The sequence below is a fragment of the Mus musculus genome, chromosome 13 (assembly GCF_000001635.26).
Source record: "Mus musculus strain C57BL/6J chromosome 13, GRCm38.p6 C57BL/6J".
Classification (NCBI taxonomy): domain Eukaryota; kingdom Metazoa; phylum Chordata; class Mammalia; order Rodentia; family Muridae; genus Mus; species Mus musculus.
In genome coordinates, this window is record NC_000079.6 from 58,827,821 (window position 1) to 58,846,563 (window position 18,743).

At 45.4% G+C, this 18,743-nt stretch overlaps 1 protein-coding gene across 9 annotated transcripts in view; it reads left to right on the plus strand.

The window, feature by feature from the left end:
• Ntrk2 (neurotrophic tyrosine kinase, receptor, type 2) overlaps positions 1–18,743 on the plus strand; it is a 327,499-nt gene that overhangs the window by 21,349 nt on the left and 287,407 nt on the right. For all 9 annotated transcript variants that reach the window (XM_030247188.1, NM_001282961.1, NM_008745.3 and 6 more), the window contains exons 3-5: positions 9,976–10,050; positions 10,165–10,236; positions 15,056–15,124. In XM_030247188.1, coding sequence (XP_030103048.1) covers positions 9,976–10,050; positions 10,165–10,236; positions 15,056–15,124 — 216 coding nt within the window. The remainder of the gene's footprint in view (positions 1–9,975; positions 10,051–10,164; positions 10,237–15,055; positions 15,125–18,743) is intronic.

An 18,743-nucleotide genomic window follows, 5' to 3' on the forward strand; every position in this document is an offset into this window, starting at 1 on the left:
CCTCCTACCAGACACACAAGCTGACAAACCCAGCTTCTGTACTTGGCCTTTCAGAGCCATGACATAAGAGGAAGTATTTTATTGTTGTTTTTAAAGCATGATATTTGCTGCCTTTGCTGTCATTTCATTGAATAAAGGTCCTTCAGGGACCTCTGGACAACCCCTGTCAAGTTAGAGTGTACAGGGCATTAATGTCTCAGAGGGGATTAAAATCAAGAATAAAATCAGCATCACAAAACCTTCCCAGGAGGCAGTGGACAAGTAAAAAGCAAAATCACACTCAGATCCCTGGAGAGGGGGTGGGGTGGGAGGAAGGGCGTGACCCAGGATGGAATGCTAGGGTGATTCCCTCGATCCTCTGGATTCTCATTTTATTTTATTAAGGTTTCTTTAAGTGTCTGTTGGAGAGAAGAGAGATTCAGATTTTAAAATATGTAAATTTGTCATAAAAAAAGTTAGTGTCTAATAAAACGTTAAAGGAAAAAGGAAAGAGAAAGCACCCTGTATTGGACAGATCAGGATACCACACGGTGCCCTGGTTAGTTTAATTGTCACTTTGACACAGCCTAGAGCCATCTGGGTGGAGAGTCTCTGTTGAGGAATTGCCTGGATCAGATTAGCCTGTGGACCTGTGTATGTGTGTGTGTGCGCGTGTGCGTGTGTGTGATTGTTATACCACACAACAGGAATCAGCCCACTATGGGCAGCAGCATCCCTTATGAAGTTGGTGCATAGCCCACCGTGGGCAGCATCATCCCCTACAAAGGTGGTGTGCCAGCTCACTGTGGGTGCATCATACCCTATGGAGGTTGTACAAGGAAGTTACCTAAGGGTGTGCCAGTGAGTGAGGCAGCGAGTGCACCATTTCTCCATGCTTTCTGATTTAGGTGCGTGCTTCAGCCCCTGCCCCGACTTCCCTAAATGATGGACTGCAACCTGCAATCCAGAAAGCTGCCCCTTTCCTCCCCTAAGTTGCCTTCGGTCAGTGTTAGATCACAGCCACAGAAAAAGTCTAGACCATGTGCCTTGCAGCAACTGTGTGACCCATTTGTAGGATTTGGCACATCTCTTGTTGGCTGGGGTTTAGTCTTAAATCAACATGGGAGACAATGTAATAATTCAATTAAACTTATATTTTCCTGGTAAATACTGATGTGTTTTATGTAGATCTTATTCTTCTCCCTCCAGCTAAGTTTTCAGATGATAAATGGTGCTGTTCCTTGTTGGAAAATCTCATGTTGGCAGATGCAGACAATAGCAAGGCTATCCAAACTCTCAGGGAAAAATGCAGAGGATAACCTTTTTGTCCATAATTACTCAGAGGAACTTCTCTCATAGTTTGCACACTGACAAAGCCCAAAGTAGCATCAAGTCCATATCGTCTTCCACACACACGAGTTGAGAGATGGTTATGAGACACATTGCAACCAAGCCCACCAGGTTGTCAGTAACCAGGCCATGGACTCAGCCTTCATGAGTATTACTCATTGTAATAGGCAGCCCTAACGGGCTTCGTGTAGGAGGCAGTTTTTCTGTCTTCTCCACTGCCTGAGGTGGTTACTGTCATTTTCCTACTGGGACAAGGGAACTAGACCTGGGCCCTTTCCTGGGGTCATGGAGCAGACATGAGGAGGAGGCAGCTCAAAATGCTCTGCTCATTGACCTGCCACATCATAACCCTCACACTGGCTTCTGGGCTGACTTTGAAAACTCACCCTCAAGCTTTCTTGCTGAGAAAATGAAGTTGTCTAGTGCTGGAGCCAGGATGCAAGGGCATTCTTTTTCTTAATTCATCGAGCTTTTCTTAAATTAAAAAAAAAAAGATTTGACAATTTCATGTAATTCCACCATGTATAGTGATTCTGTATATTTCATTTACAGCCCTGTCTTAGCCACTCCCACTTCCGCTGACTCCCTGCCTGTCTTAGCCACTCCCACTTCTGCTGACGCCCTCCCTCCCAACTGGGCCACCCATGGCGCTGCATTTTATTACAAAGCACATTACAGAGCACATGAGTTGAGAGATGCTTATGTGCCCTATGAAAGACGCTCATGGCAGAGAGGATTCTGTCAGATTGAAATGTCTTGGTCCATGGCTCGAGACTTGGGGGTGGGAGGGTGGGGGCCACCTTCATCTCTCTGAACTGAACCTACCCTTAGGCTGAGTCTCTCCATCTATCACAGTGATTCCCAACCTTCCTGATGCTGTGACCCTCTCTCATACAGTTCCTCATGTTGTGGAGACGCCCCAACCGTAAAACTATTTCCGTCACTACTTCATAACCATAAGTATGCTGCTGTTGTGAATTGCAATGTGAATTAGTATCTGACATTCAGGATGGTCTTAGGCAGCCCCTGTGAAAGGGTGGAAACCCTCAGGTTGAAAACCACTGATCTATCTTCTACCTGTTCTGAGGTGGGTGTGGCAGGTACCTGTGGTATTGGGAACTGATACCTTTGAGTTGTACTATTTTCGAGCTAATATTTATAAGAGAAAAATCTGCATCAGGGCCCCACATTCTGCTTGGGGAGATTTCCTAACTGGCTTAGTTGAAAAGTAAATGTGAAATCACTTAAAATGTGAGGAGGGTCCTTTTGCAGAAAGCCTTCCACTCAAAGCCACTCCTATGAAATTCTCTGAATAGTACATCAGTTTTTTCTCAAGACAAAACAAACAAACAAACAAACAAACAAAAAACTCACCTTTTTGTTAAGCCCACAGAGAGGAAATTCTTTACCCTCAGGAAAATGTCTTAGTAAAGGCCTAAAATGACAAAGTGAGACTGGACAGCACCAGAGACCGACCGTGTGAAGTCACTTCACTTGTGTTTGAGTTGTCTGTTAACCCTCAAGGTCGATACCGATGCCCCTTCTCCAGCTAAGCTGCCACTCACGCGTGTGTACGCATGTACATACGTGCTGTTCCAGTTTGTGCCGTGATCCCTTCCCTGACTCTGCCCCCGTCAGCTGCTTGCATCTCTGCTAGGAACCTTTGCTTTGTGGCTTCTCAGGTACTGTGATGGCAAGGATTGTTTACCTGAGAGCATCCACTGTCCTCTCTCAGTAGAGTGCTTAGGGCCCATTTCAAATCTCAGATTCCAAGACAGTAAATTCTGTGGCCAATGGGCATTCCTCAGTTATCATTAAAAATGCATGCATAGATCTTTGGTTTGAATCTGTTGTACGTTAGTAATCTAATTTCACTTTAAAATTTTAAAAATTAAATTTACTTATTTTGTGTGTATGCATGTTTTGCTTGTATATATCTAAGTGTACCACCTATATGCCATGACTACGAATGTTTCATGTATTTAAGTGTACCATGTGTGTGCCAGGGGCCTACAGAGGTCAGAAGGAGGGCCTCAGATACCCTGGGACTGAAGTTACAAATGGTTGTAACTTTGTACGTGCTAGGACCGAGACCCAGGTCCTCTGCAGGGATGGCAGGTGCTGATAACTGCGGAGCCATCTCTCCAGCCTCTAAATTCACTTTCAAATTGAATATTTTCTTCTTTTGAAATTGCCACTCTTCCCTGTGTGTGTGTCCTTGATTTTTTCATAACTCATATTATCTTTATGATCTTCACTTAGTCTTATTGTACACTGGCATGCATATGTGTCTAGGTTCTCCAGGGAATACATGTGGTGAACAGGACGCCCTGCCCTCCGGAAGTTAACAAACAGTTCGGTTATGGGGTGTTAGATGGGGCAGTAGAAAAATAAACTCGCTGGTTCAAGAAGCACACACACACACACACACACACACACACACACACACACACACACACTTTAGAAGTGCCATGAGTGCTGGCCATGGGATAGAATCAAAAGACTCTGATAAGAAAGGGCAGCTTGGGTTTTGTCCATTTGCCACATACACAGGGTTACAGGCCTGTGGCATCTTCAAGTAGACGTTGGAGGATTTTCTGATACTGCAAGCAGTTTTTAGGGCAGCTGAACATGTTTTGGGGGTAGTGGAGGTTTGGAAGGGGCACTAACAACAAGGGTTGTGGTACAAGATTCTGGAATGAGGCTCTGCTTGAAGAAGGAGGAGGGCTTGCTGTGGGCATCGTGAGAGGGTAGACACCAGTAGTGGCTTGCTGATGTGGGGGAGGGGAGGGAACTGAGAGGATTGCCTAAAGAGGATTGCATTTGCATCTTTGTGTGTCCAATCTTTTCATATTGATTAGAAGGTGCCTGAAAGGGTACCGTCTGCAGGCCAGTGGGAGGAATCCTAGGATTGTGGAGAAACTGTGCTCTGCTGGTCTCCCGTGGGGTCCCACGAGACTGGAGTGAAAGGAGGCCTTGGGCCAGAAAACCCTGGGTCCAGAGGTTTCTAGAATCCTAGGCTGGGTCAGAGGAGCCAGGGGTTGTCATGGCAAAAGCTCTCCCAGTCTGCCAAATTCTTGGCCTTTTCCACCGCTTGCTTGGGAGTGAAGGCCCTATCAGAGACTGCTCTTAAGCAGAGCCCTGGGGCTCAGCAGCACTTCCCAGGAGCCTTTGGGGGAAGATCTCTGAGGAGAGTTGCTGGGGTCTGCTGGAGACCACTGACCCCCAGAGTCTCTCACAGCTGGGTGTAAGCCATCAGTAGGTAGGGCAAGGCACTGGCCTTCAGTGTCTGCCTAGAAGCTCTGAGCCCCTGGCTGGCAAGAGAACATCTGCAGACCTGGGAGCCTGAACTCAGTTGTGTCTGGGCACTGAGACCCTGAGCCACCCCAGGAAGAGCTTTCCTCTCACTGTGTGGCTCTCTCTGGTTCTCTTTTCTACCGCTATTTCTTTCCCTTCCTTCTTCCTTCTCTTCTTGTTTGGCTTCCTTCCTTCTCCCCTTCCTCCTTTCCCCCAGCCCTCTCATTTTTCTCTTTCTCCTCATAAGTGAGAAACATTCACCAAGGCCCCACAAGCTTACTTCCTCTCCTCCCCGGGAGTAAGAAGAGATGCTGTGACACTGTGTCTCTTCTCCTGCAGATCCTCTTTATTAAAAAAAAATAATAATAAGATTTCAATGTAGCCAGATAAACCTTTTAACAGTTTGTTTCTTTATCCTAAGCCCTTCCTTCTTTCCCAAGGCAAATGTTGTTGCAGTCAGCTTCCTACACTTTGCACACATACTCACTGCAAACTTCAGTGGTACCATTTTGTACATTCTTAAGGTTTTCAGTAGAGAGTTTTATATGTATATATCAGTACATAATTTTGATGCTTTTAAACCTTTTGCATGGAAATCACTTTCTGCATATATAATACACACACACACACACACATATATATGTATGTATGTATATATATATATCATTCAATTCTGTTATGTATTTCATATTTTTACTTTTTAAAGTTCCTGATACCTTTATGGGTGTGTCTTTTCTGGCTTTTGAGTCTATTAAAATGAATGTTGTAGTATCCTCTTGATTGTCTTAAAATCCATCCTCCTTGTCTTTGGATAAGGTCTCCCTAAATGACCCAGGGTAGTTTTGAACTGGGAACGCTCCTGTTTCCCCTGCTGAGTGCTAGAATCCCAGGGAAGCACCAACAGGCAAACCCATTCTAATGAGCTTCGTCGCATCTGTTTTGTGCTTATGTGTGAGAGCGTCTCTTGGGTAAAGTCCCACAAGTAGAATCACTGGACCGCAAATGGTGCCAGTTTATCATTTTGTAGAATTCTGCCACTGTGCTCTTTAGAGTGCTCGCTCCAGGTCCACCTCACCCAATCCGCAGCAAGTAGTGTCAGGTGTTATATACCTGTCCGTCTAATGGGGCAAGGGAGATACGGCGGTGTTGCTTTTAAATCTGTGTTTCAGAATCCCATGGGGGTCCTGGTGCCTCATGGTTTCCTCTGTGGACTCTTTCCTCCGTGGACTGCCTGTTGGCTTCACTGGCTTCCATCCACACATGACTACCATGAGGAATCAAGCGGAATTTCCTTTTTGCTTCTTTTTTAAACGATGTATTTATTTCTACTTTATGTGTGTGAGTGTTTTGCCGGCATGTATCTCTGTGCACCTTGTGCATGCCAAATACCCACAGAGGTCAGAAGAGAGCGCTGGGTGCTCTGTTACTGGAGTTACAGACAATTGTAGGCCGCCATGTCGATGCTGGGAACTAAGACTGGGTCCTCCTCGAGAGTGGCTAGTGCTCTTAACTTCGGAGCCACCTCCCTAGGCAGAAGCAGAATTTCTTAGGGGTGGATGTCAGGAGTAATTTGTAGGTAGCAGCTAGGCTGTGTTGACTTCTGTATTGTGGATAACCAGTAGGGGAGACCTTAGCATCTGCTGTTGGGGAAGCTCATACCCACATGGTCTCTTACCAGGAGAACCACGGAGCCAACATTCCTGTCTAGGACCATTTCTATAATTGTGTACAGTCTTTGAGTGGTTTGCAGAAAAATTGATCCAGTCTTACATCCAAGTTCAGTCATACTCTGCTTAGTACTGTTTACTCCTTTATGAACAGGCTGCATCTGTCACTGACACAATGTATCCTCTTGCTTTGTTATTTGTAACCAATGCCCCCACCCCCCAACATAAAAATGACACTTAACAACTCAATGGTTTCTGTTGTTGTTGTTTTGTATGAGACAGGGTCTCACTGTGTAGCCCTGGCTGTCCTGGAACTCACTGCATAGACCTGTCTGGCCTTAAATTTAAAGTGATCCCCCTGCTTCTGACTCCCTAGTGCTGGGATTAAAGCTGTGTGCCACAATGCCTGGCAGAGTTAATACTTCTTCAGTCCTAATTCTTCACCTCAGAAGCATCTGTCTCTTGTTTCCCCATCCCCGCTTCTCTTTGCTAGTTCATTGTTCAGTCATAGTTACTGAACACAGCTAGGCCAAGTATCGGGTTAAAATGAAATAAACATTTAAAAATGGCACAAGCAACTAAAAGAAAGGTTGAAGTAAAGATAAATGTGAGGTTTTTTTGTTTTTTGTTTTTTGTTTTTTTTTTGTTTTTTTTTTGCCATGGATGTTGCTTAGATGCCCACCTGGTGTGCCAAGTGCTTTGTCTCTTATCAGTGGTGATGCCAACAGAAAGAAATTCAAAATCCACAAGGTTTCAGAAGGATGGCCAGCAGGTGCTGAGCTAGCTCAGCTCGACTTGTCTGATGCTCTGTGGATGAATCCAAAGCAACCTCCCCCCACTGACTCTTCCTTTCCTGCTGCTGTGGCACACACACAAAAATAAATGCTAAAAATACTTAGCGCTCTGGAATCCAGGTCTTAGTGTAAGCGCTCTGAAGAGAATGAGGTCACTGTGGTCTTACTGAAAATGTTAGTGTGATGAAATTCTTGGAAAAATGGCTCGAAAATGTGGTGATTTTGAAACATTTCATAAAAACTTGATGTCAAAAATTGAGCATTCGGTTCGAGGCTTAAAATGTGTCCTTCTTCTGTGGCTGCTGGGAGGAGGGAGGGACTGTCTAGTAGCAACTCTACTTGGTTCCTTCCTGGGTCCTGGGTGAGGAATCTGAGAGCTTGAGAAGATCCTGACCTGCTTTCTGGGGGGCTGTGTTTTTGATGTCATGTTTGTGTGGCTTGTTTTAAAATCATTTTGTTTCTGGTGTAGTTTATATGCTTGGCCATTTAATTTTAATGTGACCTAATTCTATTTTTTTCTTGTTCTTCTGGCGCCCTCTCTCTCTCTCTCTCTCTCTCCCTCTCTCTCTCTCTCTCTCTGTGTGTGTGTGTTGTGTGTGTAATTGAGTGTGTGCATCTGTATATGGTCTCTCTCTCTCTCTCTCTCTCTCTCTCTCTCTCTCTCTCTGTTGTGTGTGTAATTGAGTGTGTGCATCTGTATATGGTCTATCTGTACATAAGTGTGAGGGTAGATGTATCTCTCTCTGCTTGTGTGGGAGCTGGAGATCCACTCTGGGTCTTCTTCTATTGCTTTCTATCTTATTTTTCAGATGTTATCTCTCTCTGAACCTGGAGCTTACCATTTAGCCAGACTGGCTGGCCAAGGGGCCCGTGGAATTTGCTTCTCTCCATACCCCTAGAATTCGGGTTACAGGTGCATTCCTACCACTTTCACACGGTTTCCCATGTCTGCAGTGCAAGCCATTTGCCCTCTGAGCTGTCTCCTCAGCTCTCTTGCCCATGTTCTTACCATGCATCTTGTTACTTTTTTTTTTTTTTTCTTATTGGGCAGAGACCCAGGATGCTGGTCCACTCTCACCCCTCGTTACTCAAGATGTTTATTTCCATTTTAACTCGCTGTCTACAGAAGAGCTACATGTTTGACTTTAGTGTATTAATTAAAGGCCTTCCCATCTTAATGTTTTTATTTTTATTTTTTTCAAGAAAAAGGAAAACTCACCCAACCATGACTCCGGCAGAACTTTTGTAACTGCAACTGTTGCCAGTTCTCCTTCCCTTGTCCATCAGTCCACCATCCATTCATCTATAATGTGCATATGTACATACATAATACATACATACTCCATCCATCCATCCATCCATCCATCCGTCCATCTGTCCATCCGTCCATCCATCCATCTGTCCACCCACCCACCAGTGTCCACCCAACATACATACATACATACATACATACATACATACATACATACATTTCCAGCTATCATAATACTTACATACATATGTACATACATACATACATATGTCCATACCTATGTCCATCTACTGGTATATGGCCAGTTCATCATCATCCCCCCACACACCTGTCTATCCACCCATCATCACACATTAACCACCCATCATTCACCTATTGTCTATTCATCATTGAAGTGACCTAAGAGCTGTGGTGCGCATTAAGAATTTTAGAAACAATTCTTTTTTCAAAGAGATTCTGACGTAAGAACATAGGGTTCCTAAACAGTGGTCATAACAAAGCAGAGCCCCCCCCCCCCAGGATGGTAGTTTAATGTCTATTGTTTGTACTATTGGAGACTATGAGTGCACATGACAGAAATCCAGATCAAACTAGGTTTGTAATCTCTAGCTTCAGAGATAGCTATTCCTCTACATCTTTCTATTTTCAGGATGCCGTCCCTTTTTATGCCTCCTTAGCTCTTGCCTTCCCATTGACTCTTGTTGGAAGCCCTAGGCCTATGACATTCTTTAGTTGTGAGTCCAGAGAATGGAAAAGACCCAACCCCCCTCTTCCAGGGTTCATAGTGTTAAATCTTAAGGAAGAGTTTCTCTGGTCTCGCTGAGGTCACATGTACATCTCTCAACCAATCATAAATGCCATTCTTTGTCATTAGCTGGAGTCCTTAGTCAATTCCTACATTTGGAAGCTTTGGAGGGTTAGAGAGCAGAGATGGTTTCCTACAAGAGACTTCACTAGGGAGACCTGGAACTTGTGGAATGTGGCTCATCAAATTCCTTTGACTGGAATTGTGGCTGACAAAGGTAGAAGGAGAGAATGCTGGACAAGAAAGGAACAATGAGGGGGGGGGACAGGGGGGAGGCAAAATGCTCTTTGAGTTTTACAAGATAAAAGGAGAGGAAGGTGCTTCCTGGAATGGCAGAAACACATGACTGTTCTCACACTTCGAGGCTGTCACCAGAAGTGTGCCATGCATGTGAGTGGTCATAGAGGTACTCTCAGGACGTTTGCACCTTTACAACTGATTTTTTTTTTTTAGACAGGAAAGTGAAAAACATTGAGCCACTTGGTGAGCAGGCCATGGATGGTGGAATCTGGCTGCTGCCTTCACTGTAAAGAAAGGAGTGTGAACGAATCTAGGGGAAGCTGGGGCGTGGGGCATGTATGATGGAACTAACGTGTACTAAATTCTCAGAGAACCAATGGTAACAGGGGAATAACACAGCTAGTGAGTGTGGAAGGGGCTCCTTGGACACCTTGGTCGGGTTGTGTGCATGCTACCCATAATTCCACGTTACTGCGGACATTCTTGGTTACCCGTAATTCCACGTTATCGCCCACATTCTCAGTTACCCATCATTCCACGGAGTCGCTGACATTCCCAGTCACTCATAATTCCCTTTCTGCTTTGTTCCAGTCTCATTGCAAACCAGAAAAGGCTAGAAATCATCAATGAAGATGACGTTGAAGCTTACGTGGGGCTGAGAAACCTGTGAGTACTCACCGCGTGAACACATTACCTCAGAGACTTGTGTTTTGCTGTGGTAATTTGCTGGTTACTCCTAACACGAATGCCATTATGTTTTTTTTGTTTGTTTGTTTGCAGTACAATTGTGGATTCCGGCTTAAAGTTTGTGGCTTACAAAGCGTTTCTGAAAAACAGCAACCTGCGGCACATGTGAGTAGAGCCATCTCTTTGCTTCCCAGGACCCGATTTGTTCAGTATTTTCCTCGCTCTTCTTTGTTTTCTTTCTTTGTCAACTCTAAACCTCCTTCTTAAAAGTTAGCATAGCTGTGATAATAGCTTAGGAACATTAGCTTTGATTCTGTTTGATTTCTGAATGGCTTCAGAGGGGTACTTAGAACAGCCTGTTTATTTCCTTTCATGAACTTCTGGTTCATTTCCATCTTGGACCGAGCACTGGGCCAACGGCAAGGACTCTGATGTGAAAATGATGTCCTTGTACAGAGTCCTCGATTCTTTCCCTTGGAATCAAGACACACTCCCTGGAAGACATCAAGCTAACTAATCAAGACACTGACGTGGCCTTGGACGGTTTAAGAAAATAAAAATTACTATTGCTTTTCCCGGTATAATAGGACCATTTGGACGTTCATTTTTCTCAACAGCACGTTTGTGGGTTGATAAAAATAGAAAAAGAAATATCAATCACGGTCTATGCCAAAGCTCCAGGTGACGCTTAATAATAGGAACTGCTTTTCTTCCCAGTCCCGCTTGGTATTTTGTTGACTAAAGTCAATTGGATATGCAACAAATCAGAGTTGTCATGTGGTTCTCTGGCAAGTCCCCTCAATAATAAGAGTTAAGTCAATAAACGATGGCCTCCCTGAGACATCCCAAAAGACACCTAAAAGACAAATATGACCACAGCCCCGCCCCACGCTCACATTCCCTCACACTGTGAGTTTCCAATGGGAATCATCTCCAGGAGGGCTGTTACCTGATTCTTGTTGACCAAATTCTCTTTGCAATGATAACTTTAGCATTTTACAGTCTACCTGCGGGGTCACACCTATCCGTTTCTCTTGCATAGACTGATGTCTGTATTCCCAGGACATAGGCTGAAACCACTCTGAGGGAGCTGGGGGACTTTAACCAGGTGACTAACTCACCATGTTCTTAAGACAGGAGCAAAGGAGATAAACTTTCTGCCATTGCTATCGTCTTGTAACATCTGTCCCTCCTCCCTTCCCTGAGGTTGACAGTTCCTGGCCTGACTTCCATGCTGGTTATTAAAGCGCTCACTGTCTCAGAGCAGCCTGCCTGGGTGCTCGGTGGAGATGTGTTGATATTACTGAAGACCTTAATTTCATAAAGTCATTATCATGACTTCATATTTCATCTGTGACAGGAATGATGAAGTCACTTTCTAAGATGTAAAAAAAAAAAAAAACCCTGAAAAACCAGGATAAAACTCAGGGCACATTTTCCTGAAACCCTTCTTGACAGCCTGTCTGGCCAGTTCACTGGGGCAGACGTGATGTGTGTGTAGCCCTTGGTGGCACAGCCATGACAGCAGAAGAAGAATGGGAAAATATCCCACCGCAATCTCTTAGAAGTAATTCATGTCCTCAATAGTTACGTTTTTGAAGTTTTATTACAGATTACCCTAGACCCAAATCACCCAGCAGTTGCGTTGTGTGTTGTCTGATTCCTTGGGGGATTGATGCTCCTGTTTTAATATGAACAGTGGGCCTTGGCTAATTGTAGTTTTATTGAAAGCCCTTTGTGTGTGTGTGTGTGTGTGTGTGTGTGTGTGTGTGTGTGTGCGTGCCTGTGGTGATAGAATAATTTTATTTTTTTATTTATTTATTTTTGTTTTTTGTTTTTTCGAGACAGGGTTTCTCTGTATAGCCCTGGCTGTCCTGGAACTCACTTTGTAGACCAGGCTGGCCTCGAACTCAGAAATCCGCCTGCCCCTGCCTCCCGAGTGCTGGGATTAAAGGCGTGCGCCACCATGCCCGGCAATAGAATAATTTTAATGGTGTTCTAGCTTCCATGTCTGGCTTACATTAAATCGTGTATCTGCCTCACTCAAGGAGGATAGGTATTCTACACAGCTTCCTTACCAGACCACCATCAGGATCCAATAATTGATCAAACATCAAATGCTCTATGGATGTGTGTAGCTATTGTCATGTCCAATGAAATTAGACAAGCGTTCAGACAGCCATGAAGAGAGGTGAAATACCATCAAGCTTCACACAGCCACATGAGGAGAGAGGCTCTCCCTAGCTGCAGGACGGTACCTCGCCTTGGAGGAGTGTAGGGATGCAGGAGGAGTCGGCTCTAGCATCTGTCTTCTGTCCTAGCCTCTGCTTAGGACTGGGGACCCTGGGGATCACCTTGCTTTGCCTGGATTTTCTGAACTCAAATTGTACTGACCTGGGTTATCAGCACAGTGAGGTGCACACGACTAATGAAGCTGCCGCTCTGTAACCTGAGGGTGGCCTGAAGGTCCTTCTGAGCTCCCCTGCCTCTATAGAAAGGAATGGACGAGTTAGAGAAAGGACTGAAGGAGCTGAAGGGGGTCAAAACCCCATAGAAAGAACAACAATATCAACCAACCAGACCCCTCAGAGCTCCCACCAACCAAAGAGTACACATGGAGGGACTCATGGCTCCAGCCACACATGTAGCAGAGGATGGCCTCGTCAGGCATCAATGGGAGAAGAGGCCCTTGGTACTGTGAAAGCTTGATGCCCCAGTGTAGGGGAATACCAGGATGGGAGTGGGTGGGTAGGTGGATGAGGACATGCCATCATAGAAGCAGGGGAAGGGAGATAGGGACTTTTGGGAGGGAGGGGGATCAGGAAAGGGGATAACATTTGAAATGTAAATAAAGAAAATATCCAATAAAAAGAGAGAGTAATGAGGGACAATTGGGACTGTTGTACTTCAGGTTTTAGGGACCTCACAAGAGAGCGCAGCCTCATCTTTGCCTCAGTTTGCCTGGTCAGTGTTAGCCTGACACAGTCACCATCCAGTGCTGATCTCTGATTATAAGTCTGGGTGCCTTTAATTGCTGCCCAACCCCTAGAACCCCGGGACTGTGAGAAAAGCCAGCATTTGTGTTTTCCAGGGGCTCTGCCGAGGTGCTAATTAGGCTCTTAGCAAAGTTTTACAATCAAACAGTAAGAGGATTGTTGATTTTTTTCTTCCTTCTTCCTCCTTTTTGGCTTTTGGCCCCATTCCTAAGTATGCTTCATAAAACTCATCTTGTTCTTTGGCCCGTAACCCCGAGCTGCAGTGTGCTGCTGGCAACCCAGACTAGCAGCTGCTCCAGGGAGGGTAGAGCTGAGCTGAGCGGAGCAGACTGGGAGAGGTGGCTCCATGGGGCAGCATAGAGCTGATGGGGGGTGGGGTGGGGTGGGAGAGGCAGCTCCACAGGGCAGCATAGAGCTGATGGGTGGGGGCGGGAGGCTGCTCCATAGGGTAGTGTGAGCTGATGTGTGTGTGTGTGTGTGTGTGTGTGTGTGTGTGTGTGTGTGGTGGGGTGTGGGGGAGATGATGCGGAAGTTTCCTCATCCCTCTTTTTCCTTCTCTCTCCCTCCTGGTCTCTGCTTTTCTCTCCCCTTCCCTCCACTCCCTTCCCCTTCTCTCCCCTCTCTTCCTCTTTCCTCCCCTCCCTCCCTTCCCCAGTCTTTCCTTTCCCTCGCTCCTCCTTCCCTTCCCCTCCCCTCCCCTCCATCCCTGCCCCTGTACCCCTTTTATTTATTTTTGGGGAGAAGAACAGATTTTTTTTTCCTTTTTTTTCAGGCTTTGTGATGAGTATGAACACACCTGAGCCTTAAAGACAGGCAGAGATTTTTTGTGTGATATTGTTCCACAGAAGCCATTCTTAATTCATGTCCCCAAAGAAAAGGCTTACATGGGCATGTCTCTCTCACGACTTCCTGATGGGTTCGAGTATATTTTCATCCCGGGTACCCTTCTCTCCTTTCACCAGCTAACCCTGTCAGCCTGTGATTTAGCTCCTACAGATGACTGAGATGTCATTGGCCTGATAGCATTCTGGCCTTAGGTCCAGGGCAGAGCCAGGGTTACTGTCCCTAGCAGACTTTCTTCTTAGACACCTGCCTGCCTGGGCCACTCGAGAAGCCAGGAGCTGCGTGGATGGGGTCTTGGCTGTTTTTGTGGGCTGTGTGTTTTCACACTTTTGCTACTTTTCAAAAATATCCATCCAGAGGCTCAAGAACTTTAAGTAAATATGAAACAGTAAACAAATTCAGCTGCCAGGATCACTGGAAACACTCAAACAACAGGCATTTGGAACACACCAGGAAATTCATAAGGTTTTTTTTCCTCCCTCCCATGGATAGAAAGAGCATCTTTCTGTTGCTTTGTTTAAATTATAAAGATGCTGTGTTTTGGGGGAGCTCACGATAAAGTCTGACACATGCCCTGTTCCCCAGTGTTCTGCCCTGGTCTCTTCTTGGAGCTACTCCTTCATTGAGGTCACATGTAAATAGTCCCACCAGGCAGGCGGCTTCCGTCAGCAGGTGTATTCCTTCCGGGAAAGACAGTTGAAAGTCTCTCTAGCCCAGGTTTTGTTTGTCACACACCTTAAAAATGTTCAAGATGCCTCTTAGTTTTAGAATCTCTCTCTTTCCTCCTCTCATGGGCTTATACTGTGCTGTTTTATTACATATTCCCCCAATTAAGTGCTCAAAGCATCGGGAGCCCAACTGGGAGAGAACTGGACTTTCAATCGATACACGAGACATAAACGTTTGGGTGAAACAAAGATATTAAAGAGAGACTCTGAGAAACATACACTCTTCTCTCATAGTGCATAGGCACTGTAAGCGAGGCAGGGACCCCCGGAAGTTATCTTCTCATGTAAAAGGCACAGTTTGGCTCCAAGTAAGATGGGTACCCGAGTCCAGGAAAATTACGCTTTAAAAAACAAAACCACTATCATTCTTAAATCATAACCTTTAAAGTTACACTTAACATATCTGATTTCTTTCAGAAATTTCACACGAAACAAGCTGACGAGTTTGTCCAGGAGACATTTCCGCCACCTTGACTTGTCTGACCTGTAAGTAACGATTTTGTCTGGCATTTGGGAGGAAATTTTCAAAAGGAAGGATAATTATGTTTTCTTTCTTTTCTTTTCTTTCTTTTTTTTTGAATGAGTACCATTGCAAGTGTACGTTGCATCAAAATTATTGAAAAATGGTTTCTCTAGCTTTGCCCAATTGGGTGACTACAATCCCTGTCTCCTTTATATGTCATTATGATCAGCTGAATGTTATTTTCACATAAATAATTTATTTTCTAATAGATGGAAAAGAGGGGGAAAAAAACCCAGCAGGGAGTTTTGTGCTAGAGTAGCTTGATATTTCTTCTCATCTGGCTCTTGTTTTATGCAAGCCCTGAAATAAAGCACATTTGTCAAAGAGGAAATTACAGTGGATAAAACACCCTTCCAGCTTTGTCCGTCAGCCCAGTATAGGCTTGGGTAGAGCCAACCCTGGCAGAGAGGTTATTCCCAGACCCACCATCTCTAGGAGCCGTTCTTTTGGGTTCAGCCCTCTGCTTGATATTTATCCTTATGCCCCAGTCGAGCGCCGTGTTGACGGCTAACAGCCAGCATCTCCGAGGTGCTCAGTTCTCAAGTGTAATCACCGCTAGGCAAATAGGAATGGCTGCCATTGCTGTGGTCAGGTGCTTGAGGGGACTATAAGGTGTGAGGGGCTTGAAGGACAGGGCTCTGGATATCAGGAAGAAGCATCCACTTAAACGCGGCACTTAAAAAAGAAATCTCCGGGAAAGTCAGGAATATGGGGTGGGCAGGAGTCATCACGCATCAAAAGCTGAAGACTGAGGATTCTTAATGAAGCTTCCCGGCTCAGGCTAGAGAAAGAAAGAGGGTTCCAGGGCCACTGCCCTGTCTACCCCGAGACACCAGAGTGATGGAACTGAGCCTTGGTTCTGGCTCCCATCTGGGGTGGTTCTTGTCCTCCCCTTGCTGTTGCTCCAGGCGGTGATGGGGTAAGAATCGGGGAGCTCGGAATCCTAGCATGAAATCCCCTAGAGGAGGTACCGCAATGGACACCCAGCCTCCAAGGCTGCCTGTGAGCATGCGCTGAGAAGGCTGCCTGTGAGCATGCGCCAGCTACAGCCAGGCAGGCATGTGCACGTCTGAGTGCTGGCAGTCCCAGGTTGGCAGCTCCTTGCCAACCTCCACAGAGACATCACACAGGGCTTGAAGAAGATGAGGACAGTTTACGTCAACCAATAGGGAACCATCTTGCTAGAAATAATTACAACCATCAGAGCTAGCAGGCAGGTCTAGTTTCTGAGAATAGTGTACGTGTGTGTGTGTGGGGGGGGGGGAACTTTGATCTAGCAGATTGGATAAGAGTGGAGGGGGGCGGGGCTGATGGCATGATCCCCAAATTAACACCAGAAGATGGGGGCCCACTGGGTTAGGCGCTCAGCACAAGACATACATAGAATCTTTCTATAAAGAGGGTCTTTCACTGTGTCCACATCATACAGACACTTCTAGTGGAGAGGTCACAAGTGTACAAGCAGGAAGGGGTCGCGTGGTGAAAGTCTTTATGACTGGCAATTATTTGGAATAAACTAACTTCAGGGAGTTGAAGGTCTAGTGTTACTCCCTTAAGTTACGTTCCATTTACACTAGTTATATATTTCCTTGGGTACAATGTTATATATATACCCATATATATGTATATGTATGTGTATAATATTATATATATATTGTACATAGATTCTCATATATTGGACACTCAAAATATTTCCTTCTACCTATGATGAAATATAAATTACACAGTAGTCAGCACAGTGAGCTTACTACACTGCTGAATGCTGTTTTTGTCTGACTGGCTTTGTACCCAGTCGCCAGGCTGTCTCCTTCACCCTTCCCAGCTTCTGGCAAACACTCACCTGTACCTTGTGTCTGTGAGACCAGTTTAATTAGCTCGCACATGAGAGTGAGGACATGCCTCTTTTGTGCTTTTGGCACTTCTAACACAGGAAGAGGCGGCGATACCTCAGAGGCAGCCACGTGACGCAGAGCAAGGTGCTCTGTGTGAAGGTGTTGGGTGCCACTGCATAAACTTTGCTGGCTGGATTAAAACATTAGATGCTTTCCAGTTCACGGTTTGAAATTCCACTAGCGGCATTGTTCAATGACACAGTCAGTAGGCGTTGACCATGTGTGAGTTACCTGTTAGAATGAAGGAGAAAGGTTTGTCTAAGATTCTGTCCTTTAGTGGGAGAGGTGGGTGCCTAAGTAAGTCAGGGGACCAGCTCTCTGCCAGGGCTGTGTGGCCATGGGAACACCCTGGGCTTTATCATTGAAGCATCTCTTCCATTTGTCCTCCACTTAGCTTATTTGATTATAGCGTCCTTTTAGAAAGACTTCAGTTATTTGTGTACTCAGAACTCTAGGAAATGTCTCGGGCAACTTGAGCTTGAGCCAAGGGTGGGCCTCTTTTCTGTCTCACAGTCCATGTCTCAGAGCATCAAATCCTATTTTGATATTGGCGGGGTACTTGGAGATGGGTGAGCAGATACAAATTAAACCAGTCTACCACGACCACACTCCCCCCCACGAAACTCGCAGAAAAGTCTCCAGGGATCTCCGAGATTCTTAGAACGCAATCAGAAAACCACAGGAGTAAATGATGTTGCAAAGCCAGGTCCTGTCCTCAGGAAATCTTAAGTATTGTGGTTAGTGCTAGGCAGCCTATGTAACGATTGAAAATGGTCTCATTTAAGGGTTCATTATCATAAATGGGATTCATCTTAAATAGGCCACTGAGCATTATAAATAAGCATTAAAGATTTTTCTCCCCCCCTGTGGTTTTTGTTTTCCTCCTCACACACTTCCTCCTTCACCCACTGTAGTACCAGGATTCCAGATAGCACTGCTGAGGGCTGCCTGGCGGTGTGTCTGTCTACATCTGTCCTGTGTAGACTGCTCAGCCTGGGAGCCCAAGTGTGTCATTCTGCAAAACCCTCACTGGGTTGAGGATGCGCATATATGTCCTCTGCCTCTCTCCCTTCCAGCTTCTGCCCTCAGCTTTTATTGCTTGGATACAAAGGTCTCTGGGGGGAGGGGCACAACGCAGAATAGCAAGCTTAGCTGGCCTCCTGACTGGTACCCCAAAGCCTCAGATCCCTGACTCCAGTTTCCTCTTCAATGGAGACAAAAGTGATCCTGCTCCCCCGCTGAAGCAAGAACTCTTAAGTCTCTAGCCTGGTCAAAAATAGGATGTGAACGCCAAAGAATGATGGTGCGACCTTTTGGAAAATCCAAGCTAGATGAATGATTTAAAATGTTTTCAAAATTATAGAATTTGTTTGCTATCTATTGTGGGCTTGACAACATTCATATATATATATATATATACACACACACACATATACATATATATATGTATGTACAAACACACACACACACACACACACAAAAGAGTCACCGTTGGCATCTCCACTTAAGTACAAAAACCGGCACCTCGCCCCCACCAGGAGATGCTCTCTGTTGTGGCTGTGTTTGTTCAGATCTGTTTTCCTAAATGTTCCACAAGGTTTTGCATCTCCTTGCTATCTTTAGCTGCTACCATTTTGTTTGCACATAACAGCAGAGCAGGAGTTATTAAATAACGGGGTGAACAGTAAGC